Source organism: Eptatretus burgeri, chromosome 2, assembly GCF_056783735.1.
Source record: "Eptatretus burgeri isolate ZD-2024b chromosome 2, Ebu_testis_v1, whole genome shotgun sequence".
Lineage (NCBI taxonomy): Eukaryota > Metazoa > Chordata > Myxini > Myxiniformes > Myxinidae > Eptatretus > Eptatretus burgeri.
In genome coordinates this window covers 139,025,964-139,037,074 of record NC_140962.1, presented here as the reverse complement: position 1 = coordinate 139,037,074, position 11,111 = coordinate 139,025,964, and the positions used below count along the sequence as shown (strand labels likewise).

Here is an 11,111-nt window from a genome sequence, read left to right as displayed (position 1 = left end):
AGGGTGGATGGATTATCCCGAATCCATTCCAATGGATGTATTATTGGTTTTCAGCGATGAAAAAAAAAAAAAATTGTTAAAGGAATATCAAGAACATATGCTTCATATTCCATGGGGAAATGGTTCAAAAGGGTAGTAATTGATGCTGAGGATGAGGAAGGAGTTGAAGCTGAAGAAGAGGTGGAGGAAGGAGTTGAAGCTGAGGAGAGGGGGGAAGAAAAAAGAGAAAAGGAGAAAGAGAGGGGAAGAAAAAAGAGAGAGAGAGAGAGGGAGAGGGAGAGGGAGAGGGAGAGAGAGAGAGAGAGAGACATTTGACTTTTATTTCAAAAGTATAAAGGATAAAAATTCAATACAACAAAGCAAAGGATTATATTCAAGATTTGAAAAAAAAAAAGAAGAGAAGAAACCAATTCAATTTTCAAGTAATCGATAAAGCATTGATAACAGTTTATACACAAGGAACACCCCCAAAAAAATACATTAGAGAGAGGAGAAGAAGATAATAAGAAGAGAGATAGCAACACAGGCTCCACACGTACCGTGGAGACTGAGCAACAGCCCCCCTTGCGTTTGCATGTGCGTGCCAAGCGAGAGAGAGAGAGCGAGAGACTTCTCCCCTTTGTTACGAGAAAATTCAACTTTCACATGGTGAAGTGTGTTAGTACAAGCATCAAAATCAATAACCAGGAAAGGAAGGGGTAACAAAGAGGTAATATTAAATTTATAAATTGATTCTTGGAGCACTCTGAACTTTTTTATTTTGTGGTTTGGGGAAGCCGATTTGTTAGGATTTAGAGTTGCAACAAATCTACAAGTTAGAGTTGGCAGATGGTACAGCTCGGTTGAGTTCTCGTCTGACATCACAGCACCGAGGTGATGTAACACTTCTGGCAGAGACTTCGTGGATGAGAGTTGGGGAGGTGACAAGAACAAGCCGATTCAATTTAGGTTTGGTTCCGGATGTCAATCCGGCCTATCTTTGGGATACAAATTGTAAACGGTTCAGCCTGGCGTCGGTATGTCAATGCAGAGTGCCGTTCTAGTTTCTTTATGTCATCCAAAAACTTCAATTGTGAACTTTAGATACAATTGTGCAGAAACAACAACAACAAATCATCTGTTGATGAAGTAAAACCTTCCCAAGTTACGGCCATTTATCTGTCGACCAATATCTGCGAGAGAGATAAGAGGGGGACGGGAGAGGGGGGGATGAGAGTGGGAGCGAGAGAGAGGGGCGAGAGAGGAGGGGGGAGAGAGGAAGGGTGAGACAAAGGGGGAGAGAGGGGGCAAGAGAGGAGGGCGAGAGAGAGGGGCGAGAGAGGAGGGGTGAGAGAGAGGGGCAATTCTTCAACACAATTCTTCTTCGTTTGATATGACGTCACAATTGACGCTGGGGACCTGAGTATGTTTCCCAAGTTATGGCCATTTATGATACGGTTGGTCCAAACGAATTGAAATAATGCCCCAATCCAGTCGTCATTTACGCACCTACGGCCCCGTACTAGTAATAACAATTCGTAAAAATCATGGCGTAAACGATGAAAACATAACCAACTCCAAACAGACATAACCCAGAGATTCTCGGTCACTGGGTGTTGCTGAAACTGGCCAAAACCATGTCAGATAATTGGAATTTATCCAACACTTTTCAAAAGGTTGTGCGACATCTTTCACATCCACAAGTTAGAGTTGGCAGATGGTACAGCTCGGTTGAGTTCTCCTCTGACATCACAGCACCGAGGTGATGTAACACTTCTGGCAGAGAATTGGGTTGATAGTGAGAACGTGGATCCAATTCAGTCTGTGATCAAAGCTGCCTGGATGTCAACTCAATTGGACATATTGTTATCTCTGAGCATTGTTGTCAGCTTTTTAATTTAATAAATTTGTGCAGATTATTGTCCAAAGTGCTGTAAACATTCCACTTTCAAAAATTTTTTCACCATTCTGACACTTGTTTGAGCTCAAGATCGATCCGATGAAGGGTAAAAGGAGATATCACCCGCAGTTGGATTTACAAGCTGACAGGATGGCCTCGAGGTACGCACACTCGCCTCGACGTTGCCGATCCTGGGTTTGAATCCTGACCCAGCTTTCAAATGTCATCCCAGTGTTTCACTGGCAGAATGATTCATTAAACATCAATCTCATCTGTAGGTCTTCGTTGGTGGACAATAAAGACTCACGTTGTCCTTCACAAAGTGAAGTTGAGCAACCGCTGCACCCTGAACAAATTCCAAATTCCTGCCCCAACCTCTGGAGGGGAGGGATTCAATCAGTGGAACAGCCATGCCCTAAGTCATGATGCTACCCTGCAGCCTTGTGCTGTATATGAAAGAAGAAGGTGGATTTACAGGGTATCTCACCGCCAGCTGCATGGTTTAAAATGATCCTCACAAACTTTAATGTGTATACCATGCCACTTCCCTGTGATCTCAGATTTTCATTCAATTTCAGCACACTTAATGTTTAAAACGTTCCTCGAGCTTTTCGAATCGACCCAGAAAACATGCTCAATTTCCCGAACTCGTAATAGCAGAGAGTGAAATATATGGTGTCATTGAATCATTTCCAGGACTGTGCCATGTCTACAGGTTAAAATTGCAAGTTCCAAAGTCGTGGAGAGGAAAGCAGACGTGTCCGCATGTTTTTATCAACAAATATCCAAATACATTCAGAGAATTGGTGAATTTTCATGTGAAATATGATCATTTTCATTTCCAAATAACATTACAACAGGAAGTTTAATTCCTGATCCCCTGAATACTTCAAGTCAGAAAATCCATCGAATCCAAACTCGAATTGTGAAATGATCGATCAACGTGTGACGAACACTCAGAGTTGGTCAGACTTGCAGAAGTGGATCTGGTTGGATGAGCAATGCACCATATTCCTCAAGGAATCGCCCACTCTCGCTGAAGGACACCATGGGATCTTTAACATCCACCAACTAATGGCAGCAGATGGGACCCCCAGTTTAACATGCATCTGAGGGATGGCCTGTACATTGATGAATCACCATGCTTGTGAAACACCACAATGAGAGTTTAGAGCTGGGTCAGAATTCAAACCCAGGCGAGATGACTCAGAGGCTAAGTGTCGGTCGGTCGATGGCACCCTGCCAGCCCCAAAGAATATTGGAGTTAATTTTATGAATTCCTGTTGAAACGCAGCACCACGAAATACAACATTTATATTACGAGTGAAAATGTTCCACTCAATCAGCAAACATTAATGAAAATGAAATTTCAATGTTCAGGTGATATTGATGAATGGTGAACTTCCAGACGTTCCAGTTGTTAAAAGTAACGTCTGTATGTTCAACATATGAACTAAAGTTTTGTGAATTTCTCTGTGTGGAGGAATCAGAGATTTGAGAAAAAAATCTGTGAATTATGTGATGAAAACACAATCATGAAATGAACACGAGAAAAAAATATCTCGGTGTCTGGATTCTTACCTTTATGTCAGAATGCACAATGTTCTGATCATGTATGTGTGCGAGTGCAGAAACAGTCTGGAAAAGATCAAAAGCACATGATGAGATTCCTTTTGAAATGAAAGATCAAACTCATTCACAATTATCTTGTTTCCTGTTCAATACAACATTTCCAACCAGACGTGTACATCACACTTGTGAACACGATTCACTCACCTGGTACATGATCGAGAGACGAAATCATAGAGCGTTTCTGCACACAAAACTCATAATTAGACTCTTTACAGAAACAAATAAATACAAGGCATGCACAAGTTAATTTAGAATATATTCTGTGATTCTTCATCATTGAGTGATATAATCAGGGCAGAAACAACATGTATATCGAACAATACCTCAACAAGATATGGACGAATTTGGACAAGACTTCGTGGATGAGAGTTGGGGAGGTGACAAGAACAAGCCGATTCAATGTTGGTTTGGTTCTGGATGTAGATCCAGCCTATGTTTGGGATACAAATTGTAAACGGTTCAGCCTGGCGTCGGTATGTCTATGAAGAATGCCGTTCTAGTTTCTTCATGTCATCCAAAAACTTATATCGTGAACTTTAGATACAATTGTGTAGAAATAACTCAATAAAACGAGTGAGTTCACAGAACATGATATCCGCTGCAGTGGTCTAATGTATTCTTCAATTTTAATTAAATAATGATTTGAAAGATCGTTTTAAAATCCGCAAGTTTAGCACTCCTGAAGCAGTCTTACACATCACTCATAAAACACTGAAATAAGACGACATTGAGTCAGTTTAGAAGATGGAGACTTCATTGATCACCATAGAATGCAGCATCAATCGGCTTCGGACACAGCCATGTGACGACCTCTTCTTCACCCCCCGATACTGCACCTCTCACATGCCGTGCCCTGATGCTGTGTATCGTGTTTATATCGCATGCTTCTTGGAAGTATTATGAAGAGAATTTGCCTTCTACAGCGTTCAAATATACAATTCAATTCCAATAAAGGTTAAAAGATGTTTAAAGGTGGATAAAATAATATTCCGGATTATCCCACCATTTCACCGAGTATCGATTACATCATCCTGTCTGACATGTAATATTAGTAAGTTGATCTTTTGTTTGTGTCCTTCATCATGTCCTTAAAAACACGAAGTTTCCTGTTTGGAATGATTTTCAATTTTGTTTGAGTGCCAGGCAGGATGGCAGAGTAAAACAAGATCATCTCACTCCTCTCCCACATGTGTGATCGGAACAAATTCAGAGCCAACGTCCGGCAAAACGACAGACTTGTCTTCACATTGATGTTCAGATTCGTGTTCAAAATAAAACATTCAATTTAAATGAGTTGTTCCTCCGTCATAAATGATGATCATAAACTGATGAGGCAGACAGTTTGACGGACATGAACCAAATGCTTCACCCTGCTTTTCACATTTTGTGTGCACGGGGTAATTATTACAGATTTTAAATTGATTATGATGTTCAAGTGTGAGATAATGAACACAAACATCACCACATAACAGGAGGATTGAAAAAGCCTTACCCCCATCAACAAACTCCATTGTTAAGGCTGCGCAGTCACTCAAAACTTGAAAACGAAACACTTTCACTGCACAGGGACAGCGGGATGGAACAAATGAAAACAATGTTGAAACGGGTCATCAGAACACGAGACTTACTTGATCCATGTTACCCTTGGTGTCGTTTATTTAATACCAGCAAATACAACCCGTCACGTTGCTGAGGGGGAGATTAAGTGGGAGGGAGTAAGGAGAGATGGGAGAGAGGGGATGGAGGAGAGGGAGGGGAAGAAAGAGGAAGGAGAGAAAAAGAGAGGAGAGATGGGCAAAGGGGAGGGAGCAGGGAGAGAGATATGAGGGAGAGAGAGGAGAGAGAGGAGTTAGAGGAGGGGTGGGGAGAGGAAGGGAAGGGAGGAAGCTGGGTTGAGGGAGGGGAAAGTAAGGAAGTAAGGATGGAGGAGGGCGAGAAAGGGGGCTCGGGGAGCGACGCCTCACCAAACGTCATAATACACTCTTACCTGGGGCAGAGGGCGATGAGCAGGATGGGGAAGAGAGGAGGGGGAGGAAGTGGGGAGGGGGTTTGGGAGGAGATAAGCGTGAGGGGAGGAGTTCTCAAATTGCATTTGACAGTGGGACTTGTGGAGAAGGGGGGAGGGGGCAGTCCAGAATTGAACAAAATGGGGTAAAACAAAACAGCACGTTAACACAGCACGCGGAAACCGCCAGGAGATGTAAGGGTAGAGGTAACAGCTTGGTTTGGGACCAGGAAAGCGTGAGGGTAGGGGAAGGGAAGGCAAAGTGATGGGAAGGGAAGGCAGCGAGAAGAGGGGAAAAAAGGCAGGGTGAGGGGAAGGGAAGGTGTCATGGGGCAGGGAAGAGAACACAACATGAGAGGAGGGAAACGGAAGGGTGATAAAATGTGCCCAAACAGCAACCTCTTCTTTTTCACCACCAGATTCCATATAAAACCAGGTACGAGTATTTAAAATCCATGCTATCTTCCTATGAAATGCCTGCCTGTGTACATGCATGCTCACACATGCAGCGACCTTTCCGCCCCTCCGGTCAGCTCAGTCCTCATCTGATTTGTACATGATAAACGGTGTCTGTGCCGTTTTAAATTGAAAACTGAACTGGCAGTCTTTAAGTCTCCTTCACAGAGAGGGAGAGGTGGGGGAAGGTAAGAGAGACAGAAAGAGGATTAGAGAGGGAGAGGGGAGAGAAAGGTGGGGAGGGGGAGAGGAGAGGATTCCGGCAGATGTGTCGTCCAGTTTAACGTCCATCCGAGAGACAACACACACATTGATGAATTTCCCTGCCTGCGATTTGAACCCAGGCGAGACAGCTCAGAGCGAGAGTGTGCGTGTCTCTCAGCTCTCCTGCCGTGATGTGGCAATTCACTGCTTTGTTTTACAACTAAAAACATTTTCAATCATTGTAATCATCTCATTCATTTTGGCTTCCTCACTCCGGAAATGTCCCCAAACAGAACCGAGCCGACAGATCACCATCAAAGCTTGAAGAGCGCTCACTAAATGCCGAAACCACTCGAGCAAGTAATGCAACGAAACAGTTTAAGAAACTTTTAAAAACAAAACAGTGTTTTTATAGGTATTTATGTCTGCTGAAGTGAAGGGTCGTATAATGAAAGAAGTTCATACAAATCGAGGAAATGTGGTGTAAAATAAAATATCACAATTTCAGAGAATGAATCACCACCCGACTCACCGCCGGAGGCAATGTACGGCCAAAACGCAGACGAATGAGCCCTCAACTGTGTTCAAGTTGATCGATATATTCAGTGACAGTGCGAGTATTGCAAAGTGCTCACCAAACGGCTTAAGCAGTCAAGCAAGCACTCCAGCAAAACGGTTGATGAGTAATGGTTGACTTAACAAGCGATTGCCGATCGGTTGTGTCATCACCATGCATCCGGAGACGACTGGAACATTCCGATGTTCTTCATGCAACAAGCGATGTCCGAATTGGACAAGTGAACACTATTTTAACAATCAAAACTGCTGTTGAAATCAATAAAGAAGTTTAAATTTTGAAATTTAGCTGAGATGAAGAGATTCCAGAGCTTATGGCATGTGCATAAATTAAATAAAGCCACGAACGCTGGCGTCTCTGGGCGTTCACAAGCATTGCCATGTATCCATTGATTTGTAGGTTTGATGATCAGGCATTCAATGTAATGTGAGAGAGGAAAGTGAAAAAAAACACTTTCCATGAAGAAATTGTTGGGCCGATTCCAAGTCGAGGCATTGTTGAGCAGGCCAAAAAATATGGCGGCATCAGACTCTTGTGAGCTGACAGAGGGCTGAACAAGATGGCATGCCACTATTTTTGTAAGCTTTATTTTGTTTTTTGTTGTTGTGATATTTACCACATAAATTATCTTCAAAAGAGGTGTTTAAATTAACCCAAAACACCCAATTTTCATTCACTTAATCCCACCGAGATCCCTTCGTGTGCATGGAAAGTTTGGGGCTGCTCAGTTTCATGGTTTTGTAATTATGGAGGAGACATGCAGACAAACTTACGGACACACACTGACATTTATTATTATAGATTGTCAGTCAATGGCTCCTCAAACTGTGTGAACATTTGCTCTGTCATTCATTGGGTTTCCAGTCTCGACGACTCAGCAATACCTGTGCTGTGTTAAGAAACAATGAGAACAAACTGCACGAGTCAGAGCCATCACCAAAATTGATGTAAAAGCTCAAGGAAAGGGTGCAATGCACACACTCACCAATGTTTGGATGATCAACCTGCAGTAACATTCTCCCTTCATCAGAGAGCTGAAAAACAAAAACAAATAGATCAAACTTGTCAATAATAGGCAATCATTTATTCAATAATTTAATTTATCTCATATAAAGTAAGTGAACCAGTTAAAAATTTACAGAAGGAGGTGCTGATGAGCCTCGGGGAACAGGAATCCCAAATATCGAAACTGATGATCTTTCATGGGGGACACTCAGGAACATCCACCATTTTGCTGCCATTTCCGTTACCTCTGTAGATTCTCACATGATTACGAGTGGGTTTAAACGTCACAAACAGCCTGTATAGTCCCAATGGCAGGTTGGGTTCCATGTAAATGGTCCGACATTCACCCCATTCCCATAAACTCACCATTTTCCAATTATTTCTCTCCATGCACTTCACAGCAACCTGGGGAAGGAACACCGAACATATGGAACAATCTCATGTTGTGACCTTTTAACAGTGCATGAAAAAGCAGGAAACGAGCACAATGTTGGTCTCTATTGACATACAATGATTGTAAATGTCCACCGTTTGTTACGATGAATTGGATCAGATGATGTAATCCTCCGTAACTCCGTCCATATGGAACTCCGTAACACTTGGAGATACACCCCGAACACCCTTCCACTCCGTAACAGTTGGAGATACACCCCAAACACCACCTGTACCACTCCGTAACATTTGGACGTACACCCTCAACACACCTGTACCACTCCGTAACACTTGGACGTACACCCCCTACTCCCCATGTGCTTTGTATTTTTGAATGGCCCCTTTCCCACGCTGTTCTGTCCATTTTGTGATTTTCCATCCGATGAGGATTATCTATAATTTTCGTGGGGATCGTGTCGGCTTTCAATCTCTTCAATTTAGTCTTCCCAAACTGGGAATACAGGACGGAGTGGAACGTATCATGTTCAAACTGGGTGCTGCAAAGTCCACCTCAACCAGTCTGGCCGTGCCACGTTCCTCTGCTCAGTTTCACCTCGGTGTCCAAATTCTTCTTTCAGTTGAATCTTTTCGTCAAACACGGATCCTCACAACATCTTTGGTTGTTTTGCGACAACCAACAACAATACATCGTGCTGTCATCCTCAGTACTTTTTCACAGTTCAGAGAATATGAACGTCACATGTAAATGTCGGTCCCGCAGCAAATGTATCCTCGAGATGACGTGGCGGGTCACGTATGACGTCATCACATCATCGTTTTTTGGGGAGCAGGGCCAATCAGAATACAAACACAACAAAAAAAAACGTTAAAATATCCGTTTCAACATATTTATTAAAGAAAAAAACAATTAAGTGTTAAGTGGAGCCGTATTTATTTATTAAACCAAACTTGGATTTCTCATTCTGTGGACGGACCTTGAAGCACTCAAGAAAGCACTCCACTCAAAACCGTCCATATGGAACGGCAGGCTTGGCAAGCGCTAGCAAGTTGTCCAGCTTTGCTCATTCCATTGTGACGTAGATTGACTGATTGAAAGATATCTTGAACAATCAAAACTCAACAAAATTACAGTCAGGAGAACAATGAAACCAGAAAGTGAGGAGAACAATGAAACCACAAAGTGAGGAGAACAATGAAACCACAAAGTGAGGAGAACAATGAAACCACAAAGTGAGGAGAACAATGAAACCACAAAGTGAGGAGAACAATGAAACCACAAAGTGAGGAAACAATGAAACCACAAAGTGAGGAAACAATGAAACCACAAAGTGAGGAACACAAGTTTTTACATGAGGATCCGTGTCCGTCCCGCGGGCCTTGTCGGGCAACAACAACAACAACAACATGACCGGGTCGGACGGCCCGTGGATCCAAATCAAATGAATATTCACCACAAAATTACATGTGATCATTTGTAAATCTGTTTCACCAATAAATATCCGAATATTTACAATTCAATGTTTGTTCTGTTCATTTGACCTTTTCATGTGAATTTACACCAATAAACGTCGAGACTGAGAGACTTTGGTTGACGACTCCTTTCAGCTCGACGACGGATCCTGTCAATCGTTCGAATGAATTACACCGAGGAACGAATGAATTACACCTAGGAACGAATGAATTACACCGAGGAATGAATGAATGAGTGAAACCGAACAAACCGCTCACATTCTTACCTGTTTCCCAGATTCCAGGTGTGTCCCTTTATACACCGTCCCAAAGGCTCCTGCTCCAAGTTTCTGGATAATTTCCAGGTTCGGAACCTGTAAGGAAACATAGAAACCTCATTCCACTCCGAGGACTTTCTATAAGAGGGAAGGAAACAATAAAATATAAAAATAATATTTCACATTCTGTCCGTGTGGAGGATGAACCTGGGGGTTGTACACAAGGTGAACATGAACACCTGGGGAAGAGAATCAAGAGGATATGGAACATCTGGTTCACCTTGGGCATCTCGTTGGGATAACCCTGTGGGAGCGAAAGGGAACGCCCCCTTCATGACACATCATGTAATTACGTCATTATTTATTTATTTTTATAAAGGGAACGCCCCCTTCATGACACGTCATTATTTATTTTTAGTAATCGACCCAAACAGGGCAAAAAGACACTCTCCGTGAGGGGATGGGGGAAGGTTCGAGAAAGACAAGGATAAAACAAAACAAAACAAAGAGAAAAATAACAAGAAAACATCCAAGATACAGGAAGGAGCAGAAGTCAGGTGAAATAAGATGTCTGTTTTGGAGTGATGGAGGTCAATATTCATCACCAGGAGTGTTGGGTGAATGAGAAGATGTACAGTGAAGTGAGGAGTGGTGAACAGACATGGCGAGCTGGTGAGAGAGAACAAACATCGACCTCCCAGTCGTGATGACCCAAGGACAAAGTGTCAGAGGAAAGAATTTCATTTAAACGATTCACCAGATGTAGATATTTGGGGCACAGATGTTCGATCCCAGTTCAAGTCGCCTTCCTGAGATCCTGGGAAGTCATGATCGCTGGATGTGCAGAGTTTGGGTCCAGACTCGGGGTCCGTCCATCTGCGGACAGAATGAGACAGGTTGAGATCTTTGTCAGACAAGCGAACAGAAACACAAACATGGATTTCTTAATGTATAATAAAAAATGTGAGTGAGTGAGTGAGTGAGTGAGTGAGTGAGTGAGTGTGAGAGTGAGTGAGTGAGTGAGTGAGTGAGTGAGTGAGTGAGTGAGTGAGTGAGTGAGTGAGTGAGTGAGTGAGTGAGTGAGTGAGAGAGAGAGACCTCCATAACTCCAAAACCATGAAGCCGAGCGGCCTCAAACTTTGTATGTTCAAGAAGGGAACTCCGAGGGAGGGCATGAATGAAAACTGGGTGTTTGGGTAAATGTAAGCATCCCTTTTGAAGATAATTTACAGT

The 11,111-nt window shown here is 42.8% G+C and overlaps 1 protein-coding gene across 3 annotated transcripts; it reads right to left on the bottom strand.

Annotated features, from left to right (window-relative positions):
- Positions 1 to 350: 350 nt before the first annotated feature.
- LOC147033280 (5'-AMP-activated protein kinase catalytic subunit alpha-1-like) lies at positions 351 to 10,860 on the bottom strand. 3 transcript variants are annotated; one of them, XM_085871513.1, is made up of 8 exons: positions 10,159 to 10,860; positions 9,888 to 9,974; positions 8,125 to 8,163; positions 7,739 to 7,787; positions 5,004 to 5,069; positions 3,835 to 3,941; positions 3,656 to 3,692; positions 351 to 3,517 (listed from the first exon to the last, which is right to left on the bottom strand). In XM_085871513.1, the coding sequence occupies exons 1-8, from the start codon at positions 10,165 to 10,167 to the stop codon at positions 3,489 to 3,491; spliced, it is 423 nt and encodes a 140-aa protein (XP_085727639.1). In that variant the 5' UTR covers positions 10,168 to 10,860; the 3' UTR covers positions 351 to 3,488. The 3 variants fall into 3 exon arrangements, 2 of the variants coding, with proteins under 2 accessions (XP_085727639.1, XP_085727640.1); XM_085871514.1 differs by lacking the exon at positions 3,835 to 3,941; XR_015055512.1 differs by having other exon boundaries at positions 3,436 to 3,517; positions 3,656 to 3,941.
- Between the last annotated feature and the right edge of the window lie 251 nt (positions 10,861 to 11,111).

Excerpts from the sequence above, each read along its gene's own strand:
- LOC147033280 (XM_085871513.1), bottom strand. Across the intron at positions 5,070-7,738 it reads GGTTGATCATCCAAACATTG|TGAAAGTGTTTCGTTTTCAA; the intron begins GTGAGTGTGTGC and ends GTCCCTGTGCAG. Across the intron at positions 3,518-3,655 it reads GTCTCTCGATCATGTACCAG|ACTGTTTCTGCACTCGCACA; the intron begins GTGAGTGAATCG and ends GATCTTTTCCAG.